This window comes from Crotalus tigris, unplaced genomic scaffold (assembly GCF_016545835.1).
Source record: "Crotalus tigris isolate CLP2741 ecotype Arizona unplaced genomic scaffold, ASM1654583v1 scf7180000018464.579312, whole genome shotgun sequence".
Lineage (NCBI taxonomy): Eukaryota > Metazoa > Chordata > Lepidosauria > Squamata > Viperidae > Crotalus > Crotalus tigris.
This window is the reverse complement of record NW_024097020.1, coordinates 549763-575429: the sequence shown is the minus strand read 5'-3', so window position 1 is coordinate 575429 and position 25667 is coordinate 549763. Positions and strand designations below refer to the sequence as shown.

The 25667-nt window shown below is 43.7% G+C and overlaps 1 protein-coding gene across 1 annotated transcript in view; it reads left to right on the top strand.

Moving 5' to 3' along the window:
* The first annotated feature begins 1310 nt into the window (after positions 1 to 1310).
* The window catches only part of LOC120312229 (transient receptor potential cation channel subfamily M member 3-like), a 343098-nt gene continuing 318741 nt past the window's right edge, over positions 1311 to 25667 (top strand). The window contains exon 1 of the mRNA XM_039352635.1: positions 1311 to 1606. Within this exon, the coding sequence (XP_039208569.1) occupies positions 1430 to 1606 (177 nt within the window). The 5' untranslated portion in view covers positions 1311 to 1429. The remainder of the gene's footprint in view (positions 1607 to 25667) is intronic.

Here is a 25667-nt window from a genome sequence, read left to right as displayed (position 1 = left end):
GAAACCCACACGAGCCCGAGCACAGAATGGGGTTCAGGGAATGGACAGCCTCCTGACAGGTCTTGGACTGACCTAGGAGGTTCTACAGAGAAGCCCAGCAGTGGCTATCACTTCAAGGGGCCTGAGGGTCTACAGCTAGGTAGGACAACCAGGTCACAAAGCAGCAGAAGCCCTGGCCTGACGAGCCCGGTGGGCAAGCAAGCAGGCCAGGCATCGGGGCACAGTCCTTGGAAGACACCAGGGCACAATAGAGAGAACAGGCTCACGCCTCCCTCCAGTCAGGGGACTTATGCCAGTAACCCAGAGCTAAGAAGGTCACAGAGAGCAAAGAAATCTCCTAAGTACCTAGAAGATTACATAACATTTCTGGCAAGGCAAAAGCCAGTAAACAGTGGGAGCACTGGGGAGCAAATTGTCGTATAAAATAAATGTTGTATGTTGGTAGTAGTTTTAGCCCGGGGGAAAGGGGTGTTATGTCCCGAACCTTGCAAACGGCTCGGGCGTTTGCAGGCAGTCCCGGGCAGGTGCAAAGCTGCCCGGGACCAGACAGGCTGTCGCCAGCGCCGTGCGCATGCGCGGGTGCTGGCGCGGGAAAAGTAACCCATTTAACCGGGAGTTGCCTATATAAGAGGCTGCGAGGCGTTTGGGCGAGGCTGAAGCCATCTTCCTGTAAGCTGAACGCTGAATAAAAGAAACTGAGAACTCCAGCTGCTTCTCGTGTCTATTTTCCCGCCACGGACTCAACAAACCCAGAGTCCAAAAGCTTGGGCAGCACCAGTTTTCAGAGAAATAAGTTTGATGGACAGGGAATGTTAATCCCTTGTCCTGTCTCCTCTTGTGGAAAGTGTCAAAAGGGCACGTCGCGTCTAGTCTCTGGCGGTTCCTGATCGGCTGTCTTGTACCATGCGCCGCTTCTGGAGCTGCCGAGAGCAGTCTCCTCCCGCGGGGGGGGGGAGATGGGTGCTGCAAGGTGTGCTGTTTGTTGCATCTGCCGTTCGATCTCCCCTTCGGCACACCTGAAGGGAAAATAATCCGGAGAGGGTAAAATCCGGAAAGCGGCATCCTCCTTGCCCAAGTATCTTGGCAACAGGACGTTTAAAAAGCAGTGGGTGCCTCAACCACCGGCGTCGAGGACAAGGGCGACGCAGAAGCTCTTCCTAGAGTCCGCCGAGGCTCCGAACTGGAGCGAGGGAAAAGCGCCGCAGCCGCAGCCCCCACGGGGGAAGCGGGCGTGCCGGCAACACCAAGAGCGCGCGCGCGCCAGCCGGCTGCCTGGCGTGCCGAGAAAGGGCGAGGGAGAAGTGCTTTGAGGTAACGCCTGAGGTCCGCCCGCCCGCCTGCCCGCTCGCCTTCGGTCAGACGCGGTGGGGTTTTTTTCCCTAAGGAAAAAGCCTCAACTTATGCCTCACGGGTTCTGTCTGTCACGGAGATGGGGAAGAAGTGGCGGAGTCCCAGCCAAGCGGAGAAAGGCTGCTCCGACAAGGAAGAACTTGGCAGGCGGAGGAGTCGGAGCGCCAGTCGGGGGAGGTTCGCGGAGTCGTGGAAGAGGTTAAGTTCCAGGCAGGGCTCCACCAAACGCTCTGGATTGGCTTCGCAACAACCCCCGGTAAGCTGGGGCTGCCTTGGTCTGGTTTCTCTTTGGCGCCCGTGTGTGTGTGTGTGTGTGTGTGTGTGTGTGTGTGTGTGTGTGTGTGTGTGTGTGTGTGTGTGTGTGTGTGTGTGTGTGTGTGTGTGTGTGTGTGTCGCGCCTCAACTTCTGCCTTGGACGCCTTTCTCTCCGTGGACTTGCCGGGCTTTCTCGGGGACAAGCGTCGAGCGAGGGTCAGTCCCGGTTGGTCAGTTTCGCTCTTTTCGAGAGAATTGGCGCCTGATTCTGACAGGGCGTGGAAGGGAGTTGGGGCTGTTGCTTCTTCGCCAGATCAAAGCGCGAGGCGGGTGTTCGTGTGCAATAGACTTCGTAGCCGTCGGCTATGCGCGCTCTCTCGGGTGAATGGATCGCCCTCGGCGATGGTTTGTTCTCCCCCTCCCCTCCCCCCGCGGCACTGAGGCTGAGGGGAATCCTAAGAAACTGGGCCTGATGTGCGAGTTTCTGTGGAGAGACACCCCCCCTTCCCCAAATATAAGTACTTTACAGCAAATAAAAGCAGGATCACTTCTCGAACCCTCTTTTCCATGGGGTTCTTTCAGCATAAAGGCTAGGTAAGGAAGGGTTAACTGAACACAACGCCGTTCTTTTTTCGAGATTTTTGGAGCTAACATCGGCTCCTTTGACCCATTTTTCAATGATAAAGGGGTTCTCTTCATTGTCTGCCATCCATTATGCCACTACAACACATTTCTCTCTAGTGTAAACTTCCCCCTACTGTTGACTGCAATACTATGTAGGTGATAATGAACGTTGCACGTGCTGGTAACCTACAAATGCTGTCGTTCTTCAGAGCTTACAAGACAGGAGGAAATCTTGTCTTTAGTGAAGAGATGTCCTTAATGCTAAATCTGAGTACAATACAGAGCAGTGAAATCCACCTGTTACTAATACCTACCTATCTCGCCAAACCTTGCTATATACTTCATTGAATAGGTCTCGCCATATACATTTAACTGAACAACTTGGTGATTACCTTCTGGACTGCTGTTAATTTTTCTGTGTCTTGGTATATGATGTGATTATTCTGTTTGTAATTTACTGTTGGCTTTCTAATGCATTTGAAGGAAGGGATGATTAGTAGTTTCTTCAATTCTGTATCCATTGTTGGAGAATAATAGATAATTTATTAGACCATTTTGAGATAAGGAGGCTCATAATCCATGCAACAATTAGTTACAATGGCTCAACTGTGAAGAAGAGGACTATATAAATCTTAGGTGGAGAAGAAACACATGAAGCTCAAGTGGAAGGCTAGTGATGTCAGTTGAATAATAGCTTTGCAACATTCATTAATTTTACTTAGAGCATTATTTTAAATAGTTCAAGATCTTGCCTCCCCTTTTGTTAATAGTTTTCTAGTTTCTCTATAAATTATATGTCTGGATTTGCCTGACGATGTGTGCTTACTTTTGAAAGCACCAAGTAAAACAGCAACAGGTTGAGAATCAGAATATAGAAAGCTGAGGAGGGGAACTTAATATGAAATGGATGCCATGACAACCAAAATCTGGAGAATCAACTTGGTTCTGATGTAAACAGATGGCAAGGTATTATTATTTTGACTAGTGGTAAATAAGTATTTAGTTGTAAACCTACTTGTCAAATAAAGCAATATAAATGAGTATCATAAAAAATCAGTATTTCAATAAATCTTGAAATAATAATTCTAATACACCATATACAAGCTGCAAATGAAGGGATACAAAAATTAATGCCTATTATATGCCTGACTTGGAAAGGAAACCCTATACAAATAATTGACAGGCAATTAACTATTAAGATGTCAACATATGTATGCAGAACAAATGTGCATATAATATATTTTCAAGTCACACTATTAAGATGCTTTTTAAAAAGTAGAATTTGGAGTAGGATATGTTTTGACAAGAATTAGGAAATCATTTGGAAAAATGACAGAATTCTATGATTGATTATGATGTTGCTTCATTTGCATAATAAGCTATAATTCAGTTCCCATATATTCAATATACCTCAGAGAAATCATAGTTGTCATTTGAAACATTATTTTACATCTTTTGTTCTATCCCAGAAACTTTTTTTTGAAAAATTGCAAATATGTTTTAATTGTTTTGCTTTCAGAAACAAATTGTTTTGCTTTATTAGTTTAGTTCAAAAACCACTTTGTCTCATGTTCTGAAATGTCCCTGATTATGGAAAAAGTTCTAGATTTAAACTAGGAAAAGTATTGATGGAGAGATCTATGTAAGAATATTTTTATTACAAAGATTTAAAGCTGGGTATATGGTTCCTAATCTATATGGTGGTAAATAAGACTATCTGAACTTTTTAAAATGAGTAATTATATAGTCCTGCTAAACAAGACTGTTGAAAGGAATTTACAGAAATGGGTTCAAATGATTTGTTTCTAAGTAAAGACTAATGTGGCATGGGTTCCTTCACAGAGAATAAGAAGCAGTAATTAAGGGATTAGTATTTTGCTCTCTGAGAGAAAAATCTGAAATCTCTATCTGGGCAAGAGTTTATAAGGACTATCAAAATGGCATAAAAGAGTGTGCAGTTGTTTCATTTCTCCAGGATTGAGCTAGGTGTTAGAAATCAGGAAGAGGCAGAAAGTCCAAAATTTAGGTCAGTTCCCCAGATCCAGAGATTTATAGTTCAAAAAGAGTCCCAGATGGAAGTTGTGGACTGAATGCCAAGTCAGTGTTGGGTGTCACTGGTGTCAAATTACATTAGTATTCAGGGACAAAGGAAATAATTGCGCTCTCTCTCTCTCAGCTCTGAAAGTACAAAATCATTATCACATCTGTTCCAATGATGAGCACTCAGAGGTTCCTTGGTCTAGTAGCATGCAGAAATAAATTCTACAGAAGAATTTCAGTTAGTATCCTATATATAAGGTGAGTGGTTAGATCAGTGTTTCTCAACCTTGACCATTTTAAGGCATGTGGACTTCAACTCCCAGAATTCCACAGCCAGCAATGCTGGCTGTGGAATTCTGGGAGTTGAAGTCCACATGCCTTAAAATGGTCAAGGTTGAGAAACACTGGGTTAGATGGAAAAGCCCAACTGGATTACAGAGTTCCTTCCAATATTATTTAATTCTAGGAGTTTTAATGTGTGTGTGATTTGAAAACATAGGGAAATTGGCATGACCCAGCATTGTTTTGGTGAAGTTCTCCTGCTTCCTTTGGGTTGTTTTCAAATTATTTCAAGACTCAGAAGAATGGATCATAGATCTCTATTGTATGTAATTTGATGTTCTATTGTTCCTGATTCTTGGCTTCTGCATCACTGGTATATGTGATGGTTATGGTACAGTATGGTATCAATATCCATATGCTGAAATTTCAAGTATTCAGGAATGCCTGGAATGATTTTAAATAGTAACTGTTTGGGTTTACATTTTCCTTTTGTAGTTCAATGACTGTGTTGCAGTTGTTGTTTCATCATTAGCAGTAAATTAAAAATCACTCCTCAGTCTCTCAATCTGTAAGGGTTAAGCTGAAATCCTAGGTGTGTTTGCTACAAAATAAATCAAGAGAAACGTTTCATTTAGAGATGTTGTATAAAATCAGTGATTTTTTAAAAACAAATCACAGAATTATGATATAAATCTCACTTGGATTCTGGGTGAAGAACTAAAGAGTAAGTCTGCCTAACGTTAAGTGCTTTCCAAACTATGTTTATTGTGTTTTCATAGATTTTAGCTTATGGGACAGGACCTCTCTACTATTTCTTTTTCTAGTTCACATTTTAGTACCTCCTTGAGGAAAGGAGGAGTCTTGGTGTGAATTCACATGTGAAACTTGTTTGTAAAAGTCAAACTGTCACTGTGTTTGCATCAAGGCACTTTTAGAACTTGCCAATTTTTCCACCAATTTTAAAAAAGACTATTTGCAGTGCTTGATTTAAGTAGAAACTTAAGGACATGAACCAATATTTGTTTTTGTGCAAATGATTTTTTGTACGGTATCTAATTTAATTATGCTTTTGGAGGGATCACTTGTAAAAATTACAGGGTTCTATAAAATACTGCTTGATGACTTGATATTTTTGCTATGATCATTCATGTATCTCAGGAGGGATATTAGGTCTCAAGTGATCAGGTAGATCAGTCTAGGAAATCAGTTCCACAGGAAGGCTAAATCTATTACTGAAATTGGCTACAATAACAGAATCTTGCAAATACAATTTTACTGTACCTTCACCTTTTCATACATCATTGAATTAGGCAGATGTCTGAGCTGCTTTGGAATGTTACCTGGATGTTCTAGACTTAAAAATGCTTTCGCCCATTTTGTCTTGGCCATAATTTCTGCATATCTCCCTCAAAGCCATCTTCCTTACATTCTACAGAAACCAAAGGCTCCATCTCTATCACTAGCATCTCCATCTATGATTATCTAGGAAATAGTAAGAGAAAGACAATGACAAAAAAGCTTTTGTGGGCACCTGGATATGCCAGAACATGTTAGGCTTAATATTTGAGAAGTTGATTAATAAATGTAATCAACTTCAGGTTGATAACATTCTTTGAAAATAATGGTTTAGATTGGCTTAGAACAATGACAACCAATCACTCTGTCTTGCATTGCAAACGAGACTCAACGTTTGATCTTATAAAATTAGTAACAATCTGGAATAATGTTACAGTGGAGGCAATATAAATTTATTAAGTACTTGTTTAGTTTACATCCAACAATATCAGATGCTGGGATTTTTCATATGTCCTAACATTTTGTAGTGGAGAAATTTATATTCCTGCATATGTATTTCACCTTTTTTTGTATCCTCCGTCCTCTGCAGAAAAACAAGCATTATATCATATTATTGAAATTGGTCAGCATTTTACTAAGTGAATGTGAACTATAAAATATTCATTCTTCTTAGTTCTTTTCATGGTGTTAATTTACTTAGAAATTACACACCTGTTTGTTTATAAATCCTTTTGTAATTCAGGTGATCAGTGATTTTAAAAAAAACAGCTATGTTAAATTGACTGTAAAAGAAAAACTTGCAGTGAATGACAGTGAAATAAATGGCTTAGTACTTCACATCTAATTAGTAATGTCATTATTCTATGACTAAAATTGGGCTGTGTGATACTTTCTTACACTTCCTTTTTTCCTATTACTTCAAAATTGCTTAATATTTAGAATGGATATTTTAACTTTAAGTCTTGAACATACTGAAATGTCCTAAGTAATTATAGAAGATTTAAAGTACTTTCTCATAAACAAACTTCATCACTTTCCTTCTTATCTCAAACCCCCTTCCTTATCTCTACCCCCTTTTTCTGTTTTCCTTTCTACAGTTATTCATATCAACAGATTTTTTTGTGCATGACATATTTTTGGAGGGCATTCAAGTTCAGAGAAATGGAATGAACATATTCATTCTGAACAAATTCATCCATTTCTTCAGCTATGTTTTCCTATTTAAAAAACAACAAACCAATAAAAACAAGACTAATGAACTCTTCAGATTTTCTCCTCAGTATTTCAAATAATGGCTGAACTAAAGGGATGAGAGCTAATTATACATAATAAACCAAAATGGAATCTTATTGTGAAAATTTGGTTTGATTTGATTTGGAAATTGCCCAAATCCAAATGACTCTGGTCAGCTTATAATTTAAAAAAAAAACAATACAAAGGAACTATAGTATCCCAACAAAAATATCCATTAAACAAAACAAAATAGGACCTTTGCTGCCTGATGGTCTTGGAAAACAAACTCCGAAACATTATTAGGGTGGAAGTTATTTGGATTTCTGTGGTGAATATCATTCCAGAAGGCAGAATCTAAGATAGAGAATGATGCTTCCTAGATCCTAATAAATGGCTTTGAATGGATCTTAAGTGCCTCAGTCCATACTGGGTGGACAGAAACCATTTGTCTGTGGCATCAAACTTCTGCAGCAAGGTCTCATATCTGGTTATCTGTGCAACAGTGCCTCTGGTTGCCAGCAAAGTATCCTGTATATAAATAGCTACCCTATACTTTCCTCCTGAGCTCACAATGATCCCAGACTTGAAATCCTGGTGGGCAGATTTACAGAGAGCGGACTCCCCCTCACCAATCCATGTGGACCCTATTATTGATGGGATGAGGAAAAAACTATAGGTAGACCTGGGGTAACCAGCAGCAGCCAGAGACCAGAGCTTAAAACATCCGATAATATGTCTCTCAGTTCAAGGATGTAGTGGTGACTGGTCTTCTGTATCCAAACTCTCTTTCCGGAGAATGGCCTGCCTCCTGCTATATATCTCCCTCTGCTCCTCACTACTATGATCATCTTTCTTCAAACTCCATCTACAACTTCGGCACCAAAAAGGATTGGAAAACTGCAGATAATGCTAAAAAGAAAATAAATGGGCATAATGTCTCCAATAAGTTTTGAAATACTCTCTTTACAAAAGCTTCCTTTCATTTGTTTCCAACATTTTCTAAGAAGCTGCTAAGGCCGCCTTGTTCCATCTCACTTTGGATTTTGTGGAAACCCCCCCCCAAAGGATCTTGGGAGCCCCAGAGATCCTTAGGCTACACTTTGAGAAACTGATTGTATTGTATTGCTTATTATATTAAGTTAAACTTTTTACACCAATTATATTATATTTTATTATTATATTTTATTAATTCTTCTCTCAATTTTGTACTTCTCCCACCAGAGAGGTGTGTTGTTCTTGCAACAATAAAAAAAAGTTTTCCTTTCCTTAGAAGAGCCTTTCAGTGCTTTATTTCAATCTTGACAGAATTTTATCTTGCATCTCCATGTTACCTTTCTCTGTTGACATATGTCTGGTGGTTCACATCATAATTGTGATACAATCAAAATGTGTTGAGGGCCCCATCTGTTTTTCTCAGACCTTTTAAATATGATTAGATAGCTATAGTCCTTCATTTTCCTGGGCCATTGCTTGCTGTCCCTTCTTAAATTGCCTACACATTTGCTTTCTAAAATAGTCTTATTAGATGGCATCAGTGTAAGAGATGAATGTAATGAGACATGGAGAGAATTAAAAATGGCAATTTAAATGTTTAAATGTAAATTGGTAGGTAAAAAGAGATTAAGGAACAGTTATCAAAATACATTTCTGTTGAGGCTAAAGAACATGGGAAAATAAATAGGAATGGTGATGTTGATTTAGCTTGGTTAATCATGCTAAATATACAAGGGACAAAAGAACAGCAATATCTTAAGTGGAATAATGTTCTTGAGGAAATCATAGTAAATGATTTGCTGAACAGGTAATTGAATAAATGCCTTTTTGACTTGTATAAATGATATAAATAATTGGCACTTGAGATTTCCCTCTTTTGTTACCCATCTCAGTTAAATTGGGCTGTGTGATGCTTTGCAGAGGTAGTTTAAATTAAATGAGATTTCACTGAATCATTCCAAATCAGATTGTTGAATAAGGTGTCTTTCAACTGAAGGGATTTAAGGGCAATCTGGAGATTTGATGCCTTTGAAGAGTCTCAGACATCGTTGCGGCTTTTGTTAACATGTGTGGACAAAGTGAAAGATTACATGATGTGATGAAATTAGGCAAACAATAAAATATATCATCTCTGTCAACCCTATCTATATAATAGGTTTTGTAAGGAAAATAATTTAACCATTAAACAAGAGAAACAATTAATTGTTTCTAGAAACAGGGACACCATGAATTCTAGATCTGCCTTCAGCACAAAGCCAGGTAAGTGATCTTGCACCAGTCACTTTCTCTCAGCCCTAGGAAGGAGGCAATGGCAAATCACTTCTGAAAAACGGTGCCAAGAAAACTGCAGGGACTTGTCCAATCAATCTCCAAAATCAGTTATGATTGAATGGAGGTGAAAGAAAAAATACTATCTACTTTACTAAATCCTCCCAATGACCTAGCTAACACATTTATAAAAAAGATTGGACTCTGCCAACTAGTTACTGATCATCAGGCTCCTGAAAGCACCTTTCTGAAATTAGATGGACTAAGAGAACATATTGATTGAGAAACAAATTGGATTGAGAATTTGACCTCCTTTGACCGTGTTTTAATTCTACAAACCAATAGGTTTCACTTTTTGCAGCTTTCATGGATTTTAGAGCAGCTTTCTATCTGATTTCTTTTTTCACCCAACCTTTGGTGCAAATTACAAAACTCTTCGTAGACAGAAGGTGCTACTACTAATCTTTAACTATATGATAAAATTACCATAAAATTAAATGCAATATCTAAGGAAGCTTTGCCAATGACAAACTATATGTTATTAACCAATACAGTCAGGCAAGGCTGTATTCTTCTACCATTGTTGTTTAACTACTATATTAATGCACTTGTTGCTGTGATAAACAATCTTTTTCATCAACCACCAAAACAGGGAGAAAAACATATTTCAGTCCAGAAAAAGGGCACTATGAACATTGGCTAATTATTAGTTTCTGAAGCTCTAGAAATCGGTTACAAGACCTCATGAATCTTCTTTGTTCATGGGGCCCTTCAGTCAGTTGTGGATTTTTTCAGGGTATTAATTTGTGTAGAAAGTCTATAGATAAAGGGGATTCTTCACCATGAAAACTTACATTACACAAAAGGAGGACAAGTCTAATGTGTTTTTTTACAGTATCTACAATATTTATTCTTGTCTACTCTGAAGGACAACAATGGCTCTACTCTCTCTAATTCTTCTTTTTTAGATCCTTTATATACCACCTGAATATTTGCTTGCCTACAACAGCATTTTTCTCTATCATGGGGTTCTCAACAAATATAAATCATACCTTCCCCCTTCCACAGGTAACTTATTTTAGGGATACGCATTTTGAATAAATACCACAGATAACTAAGAAAGGATGGATAACAAGAGATTTGAATTTGGTGTATGAAAATATTCAGTTAAATTCTCTGGATGCTAAAATTGAAATAGGTTTAGAAGAGTTGTGCCACACTTGGGAAGAAGGCATGTGTTGAGTCCGTGGCGGGAAAACAGACACGAGAAGCAGCTGGAGTTCTCAGTTTCTTTTATTCAGCGTTCAGCTTACAGGAAGATGGCTTCAGCCTCGCCCAAACGCCTCGCAGCCTCTTATATAGGCAACTCCCGGGTAAATGGGTTACTTTTCCCGCGCCAGCTCCCGCGCATGCGCACGGCGCTGGCGACAGCCTGTCTGGTCCCGGGCAGCTTTGCACCTGCCCGGGACTGCCTGCAAACGCCCAAGCCGTTTGCAAGGCTCGGGACATAACACCCCTTTCCCCCGGGCTAAAACTACTACCAACATACAACATTTATTTTATATGACATTTTGCTCCCCAGTGCTCCCACTGATTACTGGCTTTTGCCTTGCCAGCAATGTTATGTAATCTTCTAGATACTTAGGAGATTTCTTTGCTCTCTGTGACCTTCTTAGCTCTGGGTTACTGGCATAAGTCCCCTGACTGGAGGGAGGCGTGAGCCTGTTCTCTCTATTGTGCCCTGGTGTCTTCCAAGGACTGTGCCCGATGCCTGGCCTGCTTGCTTGCCCACCGGGCTCGTCAGGCCAGGGCTTCTGTTGCTTTGTGACCTGGTTGTCCTACCTAGCTGTAGACCCTCAGGCCCCTTGAAGTGATAGCCACTGCTGGGCGTCTCTGTAGAACCTCCTAGGTCAGTCCAAGACCTGTCAGGAGGCTGTCCCATCCCTGAACCCCATTCTGTGCTCGGGCTCGTGTGGGTTTCTGTACTTTCCCAAAACTCAGGTGTTCCCTGATTTGTGCTAGGGGTGTTGTAGTCGGGACTTGGTTCCTCGACTAGCTCTGTGTATGTTTGACCCCCTGTAGGATTTGGGGTAAGGTCAGGCCAACCTTGGGAACTGTGTGCCAGCTCTCTTGCGGGGAATGATTTGTTGGGATGCCCCCGGGTATCCTCCGTTGCTGGAGTGCTGTGTGATGTATGTGGAAAGTGAGTATGCCCCCGGGGTGACTCCCTGGCTGGAGTAGGCGTGAGTGCCTGTTGTGTGGGTAAGCTCCATGACTTTCTTTTCGGAGCAATTGCAGAATCCTGGGATGGGCCGTTTGTGGCTCCCTCAGCGGAGATAGGCAGTAGCTCTTGCCCTTCCCTTTGCTCCAAAGGGTCCCCCTCCCCCCCTGGAAAAGACCCAGGAGTCTCATCAGAAAAGTCTCGCCTAGAGCGAAGTTGGTCGATGTGCCGACGCAGGACACGACCGTTGTCCAGGGCAACCTCGTAGGAGAGAGGACCTGTGATCCTGGACCACAGAAGCGGGGACCCATGTATGACCAGGCCCGTAATTGCGAGCCCAAACCGGGGCACCCACAAGTAGTTGTCTAGGTGCCCTAGGATGTGAGGTAGATGAAGGCAGTCTGTCCGGATGCAACCGGTCAAGTCTAGTAGTAAGTTGGCGCCCCCAACGAAGTTCAGCTGGACTTCTCCCTGTAGAAGTGGACGGTGTGGTGCGATAAGAAAGGAGAAAGTCAGCCAACCTGTGATGCCAGTCCCCGTAGGTGAGTCTCTTCAAGGCGTCCTTTGCGATGCGCACCATGCGTTCAGCCATACCGTTGGTGGACGGGTGAAAAGGCGCAGATGTGGCATGACGAATCAGGTTTGCCTGTAAGAAAGCTTGGAATTCGGAGGAGGTGAATTGAGGGCCGTTGTCGGACACAATGACATCTGGCAGCCCGTGTGCAGCAAAAATCCCCCTCAGTACCTGAATAGTCTTTGCAGTGGTGGTGGATGAGACAGGCACAACCTCAAGCCATTTTGAATGGCTGTCAACAAGGACCAAGAAGAACTGGCCCTGAAAGGGCCCAGCGTAGTCAATGTGCACCCTAGACCATGGGGACTGTGTTTCCTCCCATCTATGCACAGGAGCTTGGGGCATCTCTGGGCGAGATCGTTGGCACAGGTGGCATGCGTGTACCTTAGCCTCAATATCTTTATCTAAAGCAGGCCACCACAAGTGGCTGCGTGCAAGAGCCTTCATACGAACAATGCCAGGATGACCCTCGTGGAGGGATTCTAAGACCCTAGTCCTCATTGAGGTGGGAATGACAACTCTGTTTCCCCAAAGCAGACAACCCTGAGAAAGGGACAGTTCGTTCCTTTTGGACCAGAAACTCTGAAACTCAGGACTAGGGCAGTGCTCAGGCCACCCGGACAGGACCCAGGAGCGGACACGTGAAAGTGTGTGATCTGTACCTGTTTCAGCGGTAACATCCCTGGCACTAAGAGGGAGCTCGGGCAAGGCTTGGATTGATAGAATGTTGACAGCTGGCGCAGGGTCAGCTTCTACTACTGGCAGAGGCAACCTACTGAGGCCATCAGCATGGCCCATTTCTTTCCCAGGCTTGTGGAGTAATGAAAAATCATATGCAGACAAAAAAATAGACCACCTAAGCATTCTAGGGGAAATGATGTGGGGAGTCTGCTTACGTGTGGTAAACAGTCCCAGCAGAGGCTTATGGTCAGTGAAGACCGTGAAATGCCTGCCATATAGAAAATCGTGGAATTTTTTAATTCCAGCAACAACAGCCAGAGCCTCCCTGTCTATCTGAGCGTAGTTGCGCTCGGCAGAAGACAGTGTTCTGGAGTAGTATGCAATAGGAACCTGAGTTCCATCAGACCTGAGGTGACTCAGGACAGCTCCAACCCCGTAGGGGGACGCATCACAAGCGATGCACACAGGGAGAGACTCGTTGAAATGTGCAAGAACACTGTTAGAAGTGAGCAAGGCCTTGACTTCTTTAAAGCAAGCCTCATGTGCTTGTGACCACAGCCACACAGCTTGTTTGTCTAGTAGCCTGTGAAGAGGCTCAGCTACACTAGCTTTATGTGGAAGAAAAGAATTGTAGAAATTCAGGAGGCCTAGGAAGGCCTGAAGTTCGGCCTTAGACTTTGGCCTGGGTGCTTCTAAAATAGCAGTTAGTTTGGATTCAGCAGGATGAATCCCAGCAGCATCAATTTTGAATCCCAGAAATTCAGTAGAAGGCACCCCAATCTGCATTTGTCTTTTCTGAGCTTGAGGCCTGATTTCCTGAATCTTAACAGGACAGCCCTAAGCCTTTCAGCTAGAATGTGTGTGGAGTCTCCTGCAATCAAGACATCGTCAAAGTAGGGGCAGACCCCTGGTATACCTCGTAGTGTGTTTTCCATTACGCTTTGGAAAATCCCAGGAGCGACATTCACTCCAAACTGTAGCCTTTTTACCTTAAAGGCTCCCCTGTGGGTCACAATGGTCTGAGCTATGGCAGCATCATCATCAACAGGCAGCTGTTGATATGCTTGAGCTAGGTCAAGCTTTGCAAAAACACGCCCCCCCTTGAGAGAGGCCAGGATGTGACTGACCACAGGAACAGGATAGGCATGTTGCTGCAATGCCTTATTGAGTGTGCATTTGTAATCAGCACAAATGCGAATGTCCCCATTTGCCTTTAGAGGCGTGACAATGGGGGTCTCCCACGGGCTGGAATCAACAGGTTCTAGGATTCCCTGTTGGATTAGTTTGTCTAATTCAGTGTCAATCTTACTTTTTAAAGCAAAAGGGACCCTTCTTGCTTTAATCCTAATGGGAGTGACAGTGGGGTCTAGCTTTAAGGACACAGGTGGTCCTTTGAATGTGCCCAGCTGGGGGCTGAAAACATCTGCAAATTCTTTGCAGACTTCCTGTAGGTCGAGTGTTTGTAAGCTGTTGAGTCCTGTGACGTGTATCCCCAGGGCCTCAAACCAATCGAGTCCTATGAGACTCGTTCGTTCACCCCCTACTACTAATAAGTCTAGTGGACCTTCAAAACTCTTGTATTGCACGTTAAGGGTGGCCTCCCCCTTAACACACACTCTTGAGTTCTGAAAATCTGTTAATACAATATCAGAAGGCCTTAACTTGGCCTTAGACCCACTACTGGAACAAATCTTCCTAAATGTATGCAATGAAATGATGGACAGGGCAGACCCTGTGTCTAGTTCCATAGATAATGGAACCCCTTGTAGCTTCACGTTGAGTGACAGCTTTTTCTTCATGGGCTTGTGTGTGCCTGTTCTACAGATGCTTCTTCGCGAAGCGCAAAAACCTACCCTATTCTGGCTGGGGAATCTGGTACCCTTCAGGCGTTCTTCTTGGGGTTGTGCCTTTCGTCGGCCCAGACACACAGCTGCAATGTGCCCTTGTTTACCGCATGCCCGGCAGGTAGCGGAGCGGAACTTGCAGTCGGTTCTCCTGTGGCGACCTCCACAGCCGATGCACTTGAGCGGAGCCGAAGAGCTTCCCTTCTGGTTCTCTTCCTTTGCGGGGTGTAGACGGTCGACTTCTTCGTCCGGATCCTCCTCGGAGTTTCGTCGGACGTCTTCCTGGTGCACGGACGCACCCTCTGCACTGCTTCTGATCGGCCGCATGTTCTTGACGGCGCCGTCCTGCTGCTTCTTCTGCGGTGACTTCCCTTAAGGCGTCTTGGAAGGATAATTCTTCCTTAGCGAAAAGTCTCTGTTGTAGCTCTCGATGCCTTAACCCGCACACGAATCGGTCCCTCAGTCGTTCCTCGAGGTCCTTGAACTCGCAGGGCTTGGCGGCCTTCCGTAACGCGGCGATGTATTCCTTGGCTGACTCACCGGACCGTTGATCCCTCTGTTCGAAGGTGTGGCGCCATGAGATAACGGACACCTTGGGGTGGAAGTGCTCCTTCAGCAGCTTCTTCAGGTCTGCGTAGCTTACAGACTCTACTGGAACAGGTGCTGCAAGGTTTTCTGCGATTTCAAAGGCGTCTTGGCCGCAAACGCAAAGCAGGGTGGCAGCCTTCAAGCTATCTTCCCTCACTTGGTTTGCCTTGAAGTAGTTCTCCATTCTGGATACGTAGGACTCCCACCGCTCTGGATGTGAGATGTCGAATTCTGAAAGCCTTCCGATTTTCGCCATCTTCGGATCTTCAGGAGACGGGTCTATCAGCCAGCCTACCCCCGAATGCGCACCGGATGGCGGGCAGCTGCCGAGTCGACGCCGTTCCTCTTCCGCCGCTCAGGACTCCTTGGGTAAGCTTACACTTCTTCCTTTCCAGGTAGTGCAAGGCATCCCACCTTCGTCGCCAGTGTTGAGTCCGTGGCGGGAAACAGACACGAGAAGCAGCTGGAGTTCTCAGTTTCTTTTATTCAGCGTTCAGCTTACAGGAAGATGGCTTCAGCCTCGCCCAAACGCCTCGCAGCCTCTTATATAGGCAACTCCCGGGTAAATGGGTTACTTTTCCCGCGCCAGCACCCGCGCATGCGCACGGCGCTGGCGACAGCCTGTCTGGTCCCGGGCAGCTTTGCACCTGCCCGGGACTGCCTGCAAACGCCCGAGCCGTTTGCAAAGGCTCGGGACATAACAGCATGGCTCTACATTTTAAAAGTTCCTCTCCTCATTGTAAATATGTTGTATTACTGGTCATATTAGGGGATTGATAAGCTATTGGAAGACCCAATAGAAGAGAAGGCATGAGTGAAAATCATTTTCCAAGTTCATAATTTGCAGACTTCGGATGTAAATAGCACCTCAAAAACAGTTCCCAAAGTAGTAGATTTGGAAAGTTTTATTTTGTTTGTGTTGTACATTTGAGGAATATGATCTGATGTATTGAAAAGTTTAAAGTATCAAGACAGTATGTTAAATGGAGTCAAGTTCATGGGGGAAAGCAGTCTTAAATGCTATATTACTATACAGTATTATCAAATTATAGTGATTTTATTTTCATAGTCTTTCAAAAACCTGGACTTTAAAGGAAAGAGTACTAAATCCCACTCTTTTGATTTAATTTAATTCTTAATTTGCGGATAGTAAAACATCTAGTAGTATTTTTTTTTCAAAATTAGAGATAGGCTGAATAACAATTATTACTATGTACCCATGATCCTTGAGATACGACTGTAATGGAGCCTACCCATTACAGTCACCTGTTGTGGCAGACATTAAATAAAATGTGTCACCTAACAATCCCCCTATCCCTGTTCTCCCTAATGAAACATAAAATGAATCTGTGGGTCATTAAGTGGGACATGGGATGCCTCTTGCGTGGGGGAGGCCATTGGAGGCCTAGTAGAGATCTAGGCTTGTCTGCCTTGGCTCTCCTAAGACTTCACCCAGCTCCAAGATACCCATACTCCATTTCCCGCGCCTTAGGTCTCAATAAGTTTTTTCCCACTCCCACCAAATCCCCCCAGGGCTTAGGCCAGATTCCCATCCCACCAGACCAAACACCGTTCTCCTCACTTCTGAAGAACTCCGAGGCCTTTCATGACACTGGAATTATTTTCTTCTTTGTGTGGCTATATGATACAGTTCTGGAAGTGACTACCCATTCACAAATGGGTAGAAAAAATGGTAGTTGCATTAAGGTCGCTGCCACATAGCGCATTGTTTTGTTTTGCTGTCTTACCAAGTCTGCATAGTGCTGTAGAAGCTTTCTGGCCATTCAGAAGCTTTTATAGCACTGTGCAGACCTCTCTAAGGCAGCAAAATCAAGCAACTTGTCTTACCCACAGATGGGTGAGACAAAATGGCAGTTGCATTTGGATCATTGCTGCGCAGCCGAGGGACACCTGCCTTCCACAACACGAGGTCCAGAGAGCTTCAGAAGGTAAGTGTGGGGCGTGATGAACATGTGGGGAAGGTGTTGCAGGATTTCAGCAGGGTGGGATGGAGAAGAGGTGAGGGGGCACTACAGCGACCCTGTGGTGGTCATAAAGTTGAATGACCACAGGCCCATTGCAGCCATCATAATTTTGATATGGGGCCATATGTAGCTTTTAGTGGGGACTCATAATTTTGAACATTTGTTAAATGGTCTGTTGTACCTCAAGGATTATCTGTAATAGGGTGCATACAAAACTGAAAACGCATTGTAGCTTGATAAACCACCTTAGGTGGGTTGTATTCCAACTGAATTGAAATCTGGAACATTTTTGTTGTTCCAGATTTTGGCTGAGGGAAGAAAATTGCCAGCAATCTCTGTAAATTTTAGCTCTAAAATTAGGAAGCAGGTAGAGTTGGCAACAGAAAAATATATTGGTAAGCTAAGATCATGTTATACGTTGCATATAAGCATTCTTTGAGTTATTTTGGTACAGGAGAGATGCTGTCATCTTGTAGTTTAAACTATTGCCAACTAAGTCTTAGTAAGATGGAGGAATTTGCAATGAAATGCAATTTAATTAATTGCTTGCCAAATGAGACTAAGAAAGCAGAACGGCTCATGCTTCTCATTTCAAAGTTCTTCATAAGAAAAGGATGAAATAAACACTTTTACGTAGCATCTTGCACTGATTTTCTATGAAATCTTAAAAACCCACAGACTACTTCGATCATACACACCCTTATTCTGAACAAAATTAGACCTAATCAAAGTGTTATGCGTGAACTGGAGTTCCTTAAGTTGCTATAGTCCCTTCAGCTTGAAGTATTGTTTGTTGTTTGGTATGAATCTGCTACAGGGAATCCTCATTTAGCGACTACAGTTGGAACCAGCAACTCAGTTGCTAAGTGAAATGGTTGAGGAATGAAACTGCAACAATGATTATAATATTACTTCAAGCTTTCTTTTGCTTTACAAACTTGCAAAGGTAGTAAACACGAGGATGGGTCACATTTCTTTTTCATCACTTTGTAACTGTGAACACTAAACAAATGTTGCCTGCATTCCTGTTTTTTTCAAAATAGCTGCTAGATTTTGGTCAGTTCATTCAGGAATAGATGAAAATTATCTTCTAAAAAAGCTATTCTGTGATATTTCAAGGAATAGCTTTTATGTATAGATTATACATTTTTAATAATTATGCTTGATGGATATGGAAAGAGGCATGCTTTGTTAAATGTCATTGTCCCCCCACTATTTGCTATTTCTTTACCATACTGTATATTTGATTACATTTATACAAATTAAATATTTTTATTTTATGTATTTATTTAACAAATTTATATGGCCGATCAACTTATCCAGGTTGACCCATTCGTAGCTTACAACATTAAAAATCCACAACATAAATCCCATATAATTTTATCTCCTTGCCCCCTGTGGCAGCAGCAAATACATTCACACCAGCCACTTGATTGGCTCTGTATCTGCTGGGAACCTCAGACTCATTAATAGAATCACCTCTTCAGGGCCTTCTGGAAAAGTGACAAAAAGTGACATTCCTCTCTGAAGGAATGTTATTCCATAATGAGGGAGCTACAACCAGAAGACCCTTTTTCATTAAGTAACCTGTAACATATTCCTGCCTTCTCATCCTCATGGGCTGGGTAGATGTAACTGGGGGGAATCGGTCCTTTAAATAACCTGTTCCCAAGCCATGTAGGGTTTTAAAGGTGATAACTAGCAAATTGAATTGCATCCAGAAGCAAATCAGCAATCAATGTAGCTCCCAAAAAAGAAGTGACACATGCACAAATCTTGGTTTCTGCAAAACTTTGCAGGCCTCTGCATTTTGAACCAATTGAAGTTTTTTGATACTTTTCAAGATTAGGCTCACGTGGAGAGCATTACAGTAATCCAAACAGGATATAATCAGTGTGTAGGTGCCTGTGAGAAGGCCACACTCAACCAGGACTGGGTGTAAGTGATGCACCACTCATAGTTGTGAAACCTTGAAGGCAGAGGACAGAAAATCTGAGCTCTCTTTCCACAGGACTCACCAGGCCTCGGCATGGTCAGTAAGGGCAGCTACATCCACCTCCTTCTTCACCAGAACCTCTCTTATCTGGCTTCGCAAGCTTCAGGCCACAGTTCCTCCGGAGGAGGTACAAACACACCAGAATTTGGGTAAGTTAGTGGCTGCTTCTGAATACATGGCAGACATGTCACTACACACCGCCAGATTCTCATCCTGAGCCATAGCTTCAAACATTACAGCCCGCAGGCTCTTGTGGCTCAAACAATGGCGAGTGGCACAAAATCAAAGTGGCGCTTAGCGGCTGCCCCTTACCATGGTGGTCAGCTGTTTGGAGAGACTCTGAACCCTTACCTAGTAGAGAACAAGAACAAACGTAAGGTGATGTCCCACCTTACCAGTCGGGCAGACAGAAGGCCTAACCCGTATACCCGCAGGCAGCCCTTTTGATCAGGGTCAGGATCGGAGTTGGCTCAGCCTCCCCGCTCCTTCCCTCCCAGATCAGATTGCCAATTTGAACATTCTACTGCCAAACCCAGGCAGCAATTCCAGGCCAAGTGGCCCTTTTGAGGCACGGGAGGCCGTCCCTTCAGAAGACCCAAGTGACTTCAGGGAGGCCTCCCCTGTTCTATCCCAGCCTATTGTTGTCCTTGTTAATGTCACAAGGACAAAACCCCTGCTACTACAATAGGCTGGAGACTTGAAAACAAAAACCAAAACCCCTTTTAATTCGGTTGACACACCTGTCAAATACAACAAACTCCAGTCCAAAAGAACACAATGAAAAGCAGACACGAAGTTACAAGAGAAGTCACAGACCAAGATTCCAAGACACAGTTTTCAAATGGTTGCCTTCAGCAACCAGCACCACCCACACCTCCTCCCTTTATTTAGCAGACCTAAGGCGGTGCCTCTCCTTGCCATTTCTTCTTACTTTGGAGGTGCCTCATTGACCTCTGTTGACTTACTCTTGCTAATTGACGCTGTCTGCGTGCATCAATTAGCAAGTCCATCTGTTGTGATTCTTCATGCTCCTCACACAGCTAAGCTTCATCAGAAACACGACTGGAGGGCCCAGGCTCTGCATCCAACTGTGAGACCTGTACTTCAGAGCCTCCCTCTGGCTCTGATGGCCCTTCAAATGCTTCCTCCACCTCCTCCTCAGATTCCTCCGACTCAGCTGTGAGAAGCACAGGCTGGCACAGAATCACAACATCCCCCATAGGTGGTAGACTGATTTTCTTTGCTCACACCTGGATTCTCAACACCATCAGGTGTGGCCTGTCCCTGGACTTTGTATTCAACGCTCCAGAACATTTCATTTCTTGTTCAGAGTCGAAAAATCCAGTCAAGAAGGGCCTCATGAGCGAGGCCATTCAACACCTCTTGGAGATAAGGGCCATAGAACCAGTACCAGCTGGACAACTGGGAAGGGGATTCTACTCCATCCTCTTTGTCGTTCCAAAGGCCTTGGGAGGATAGAGGGCAATACTTGACCTAAAGGGGCTGAACTCTCATCTTGCCTACAAAAAATTCAAAATGCAGACGCTCCAGTCCAGTGGTTCTCAACCTGTGGGTCGGGACCCCATTTGGGGTCGAACGACCATTTCACAGGGGTCGCCAAACAACGCAGTCCGCCATTTTTTCCCCTTTTCCTTAGCTGTGCTACTCCCTTTTATTCTATTGGCTTTTGAAAGCCAATAGAATAGACTCTCTTGAATAGAGTCTAATTCTATTGGCTTTCAAAAGCCAATAGGAATTGTCCAGGCTGTCTCTGCCCTGCTGAGCCCGCCAAAAGTCCCATTCTGCAAATGGTGCTGCACTAGTTGAGTAGTCCTCGACTTACAACCAGTTGAGTAGTCCTCAATTTACGACCAGTTGGGGGTCATGGCATTAAAAAGGTTGAGAACCACTGCTCCAGTTTATTCTGGCCAGCATCAGAAGGGATGACTTCCTGACGTCTATCGACCTCACGGAAGCATACCTGCATATTCCCATCCTTCCCGGTCATTGGAAGTTCCTCAGGTTCTGTTACACAAACCACCATTATCAATACAGAGCCCTACCGTTCTGTCTCTCATCAGCTCCAAGAGTATTTACAAAGATCTTGGCAGCACTGGCCGCTCATCTGAGGCTAGTCCCGGTACGCATTCAATGTTACCTGGACAACATCCTCATCCAGTTCCCCTCGGACCTGGCCTTGTTCATCAGGACCCTCCAAGACCACTGGTTCTCAGTGAATTTCCAAAAGAGCCAGACAGTTCCCTCAACCCGCCTCCTTCACCTGGGTGCGATTATAGACACAAGACACTGCAAGGTCTATCTATCGCGGGAGCGCCAGGACAGTATCCGAGCCCTGGTCCTCCGGGTCCCAAGGGAGCATGTAGTTACACTGGCCATCCTTTCCCAATTGTTAGGGAAGAAGGTTTCTTGCATGGAGATAGTGCCATGGGCCAGACTACATTCCAGGAACCTGCAATGGTTCTTTCTCCCCTTTCAGAGACTGGGCACCAGCTCCTCCAACCAGAGGGTAAAGGTTCTGTTTCAAATCCTAAAATCCTTCAGTGGTGGACCTCCCCAGTGGTAGCCAGAGGCTCATTGTTTAAGAAGCCAGTCTGGCTTACCCTGACTATGGACGCCAGTTTGTTTGGCTGGGGAGCGCACCTACGATCTCAGTTGGCTCAGGGCTGGTGGTCCCGGTCAGACCTGAATCACAACATAAACTGGTTGGAGCTCAGAGCCATATACCTGGCCCTATGCCACTTCAGCAACAGAGTGGTGGGAAAACATGTCCTAGTCCTCACAGACAATGTGGCAGCGAAAGCCCTGTGAGCCGGCAAGGGGGTACCTCATCGAGGTCCCTCATGACTGAAACCCAGTTGTTGGGCTCTTGAGCAGAGACCAACCTCTCCTCCCTCAGGGCAGAGCACATCTCAGGAGAGACAAATCAGCAGGTGGACTTCTTAAGCAGGTCGCCGGTGGACCACTCCAAATGGTGCCTGCATCCCGATCTCTTCAGGGAGATATCGGAGAGGTTTGGTCATCCAGTACTGGACTTGTTCGCCTCTCCAGCAAATTCCCAGCTTTCAAGGTTTTTCTCCCGGTTCTCATCTCCAGGGTCAGAGAAGGCGGACACCCTCCTCAGCTCATGGCCTGAGGACCTGCTATATGCCTTTCCTCCTCTCCCTCTGATCCCAGCAGTCATCCGGAAGATACTGCAGGAATGGGCAGAGGCGATATTGGTTGCTCCACACTGGCCAAGACGGCTGAGGTTTGCCGACCTCGTGGGCCTTTTCATCTCTCACCCGTGGAAGATTCCTCCAGGTCACATTGCACTCAGCCAGGGAGCTCTGCAACATCCAGAACCCCAGTGGCTTCAGTTAACCGCCTGGCACTTGAACGGCAGATCCTGACGCAGGAGTCCTATTTGGCGGGTGTAATCGCTATGATTCAAGCATCCTGGCGTCCTGCAACAAACAGGATTTACGACTCCACATGGAGGAGTTTCTGTCACTGGTATGCAAAGAACCAGTTAGATCTCTTGGCCATTACCATCCCGAGAATCCTGGACTATTTATTGGAGGGGCTCAGCAAAGGTTTGGCACCCAATACTATCCGCAGATAGGTGGTGGCTCTATCCACGGTGCTTGCATGTGACAATTCAGAACCATTGGCTCAGCACTCCATGGTGCGCTCCTTTGTCAAGGGAGTGATTAACACCAAACTGCCTGTGGTTCATCGATATCCCTCTTGGGAATTGCCATGGGTCTTACAGGCCCTTACCTCACCACCATTTGAACCCATCAGGACCTGTACACTGCGGTCCTTAACCATGAAGGTAGCCTTCCTGATAGCCATCATATTGGCTAGACGCATCTCAGAACTGGCAGCTCTCTCTGTCAGAGATGACCTATGCATCTTTCATAATGACAGGGTGGTCCTTCGATTGGACCCGTCATTTATTCCTAAAGTGAATACCTTATTCCACAGGATGCAGGAGGTGATCCTACCAGATTTTTGTCCTTGTCCATCTCATGACTTAGCACGTCAATGGCACACCTTGGATGTCCGCAGGGCATTACACCATTACATTAAGCGAACTTCAGCCTTTTGCAAGTCGGAAGCCCTCTTTGTCTCCTTTCAACCCTTTTCCATGGGGCAGAAGGTTTCGGCCTCCACTATAGGCAGGTGGATCAAAGCTTGCATTGCAGGGGGTTATCAGTTGCATTCCCTGTCAGTCGCAAGCCATATCACTGCCCACTCCATCCGCAGCGCTGCAACATCCATGGTGTGAGCAACAAAGGCATCCATTGGGGATATCTGTAGGGCGGCGACTTGATCCTCACCTTCCCCATTCGTGAGGCATTATAAGCTGGATAGGTTTGCTCCGCGGACACCTCATTTGGCCGGAGAGTGCTCCAGCAAGTAGTGCCACAAAGTGGACACAGGCCCAGACTAATTCCCTCCCATAGGGACAGGGCAGCTTTGGTATGTCCCATTCATGGATTCTCCATCTTTATGCGGAGAAGGGGCGTTGTCTTACCTGAATGCCTTTTCTCAGCATGATGATGGAGAATCCACACCCTCCCCTTAGTGTCCGTCAGGTCCTGTGTCAGGGGTATGAGAGCCAACACATCGGACTGTCATCAATAGCTTCGCCTTTGTCATGACTGGGTGGTATTCTAGCCCAGGAGAGGCATGGCAAGTTTGACAGACTTAGTCTAATTGGGCAGGAAGACAGAGTTAACCCATTCGTGAATTCTCCATCATGCTGAGAAAAGGCGTTCAGGTAAGACAATGCCCCTTCTCTACAAGCTTCCCCCAAAAGGGGTTGTTAATTTTGTTCAATATTATCTTTCCTCGTTAGTTAGAGCTCATATAGGTCATGGAATCGGTGGTACTATTAGAACCATCCCTTTACCAATAATTTGAAATTGTGTATCTTCTTTCTCTGTTTCTTCCTTCAGTTTCCAGATTTCGCTTGCCATACATCATTATTAGAAAGACCATTGCTTTGTTGTCATTGCAATGCCTTTATCCTTCATGATAGTCTCTATGTGTGTCATTGCTTTTTGCCTTAGAATTAATGTCTTATTTATTCCCCAATTTATTCATTTTTGAGCCCAAAATACTAATCTATCATTTTCACTTCTTTCCTATTGACTGTAAATTCTGTCTTATACTTAACATTAATTCATTTATCTATTTCTTATGTTCATAATGAACTTTTAAAAGTTTCCTTTATGATTTACTAACAAGGTGGTATTCTCTACATAGATTAATTTGTTGATTTTCATTCTCCACTTTGGATTCCAATCATTTTAATCACTCCTATTCTTATGCTTGCTATATCAGATAATCTGATAATGAGACAAGAGGCATCATTGTCTCACTCTTTTATATGTGCTTCTACAAATGCAGTTATTACAATAATTTCTTATTCATTGTTACCAGCTGACTTATTCAAAACATCAGCCATCAGCTTTAATGCCTAAGGCGAAACTAGAATTCACAGTCTCCTGGTTTCTGGTCTGGTGTCTTAACCATTAGATCAAACTTTTTCTCTTTATTCATTGTTAAGATTCCATAGGAATCATTTTTTAATGTGGTTCTTCTACCTTTACTGAAGTTTAGCATGTGCACATTTTTTCCTGGATCACTTTCTTTTCTACAGTACCGTATATACAGCGAGTTTATACCAAAGTTTAGGCCAAACAGTCATGTCCCATGTTTGTTGATCTAGAGCTTTTGTTGTAATTCTGTTAGTAAACATGTTTCAGTATAATCTTCCCATCCTCTTAATTTCATTGGCTTTGTTGGATCCTGTCTATGATTACTGTTGAATATTCTTAACTTAGCTATAAATTTTACTGCAATTCTTTTGAACTTCCTGAAAAGATCTCTCATTTTCTTTTTTATTATAGTCTTCCAATTGTCATTGTTGATATCTTCCCTTGTCTTTCTTGCTTTATGTCAAAAGAATGTGTTTCTGTCATTGCTATGTCCTTCTAATTGCCTATGTCTTTCACCCTCTGTCTTGCTTTGACTCTCATGACATGCATTTTGAAAGCCACTTGGATCTTTTTACTTTTTGAAATTCCAGGAAAAATTTCAAGTCTTTAATTTCTTTCCATAACTACTCAGGTTACTTTTTCATAAATTAGTTAAGAATATGAAATATGTTCCTTAAATTGATCTTATATACTAACTGCATGTTTTCCAAATCATATGTTACAAGCAAATCTGTTCAACCCATATTTAATCCACATATGATACATTCCACAGTTTGGAAGTATTCTGGATTATTTTATTATTCTTTATTTCTTTTGTTTTCTATTATGAAATGTTTGTTTCTAAGGTTGTCTGCATTTTTTTCTTAAAACAACAGCTGTTAAAATAATTCCCTTTACAACATTCTATTAGCCTATTTTCTGTATTA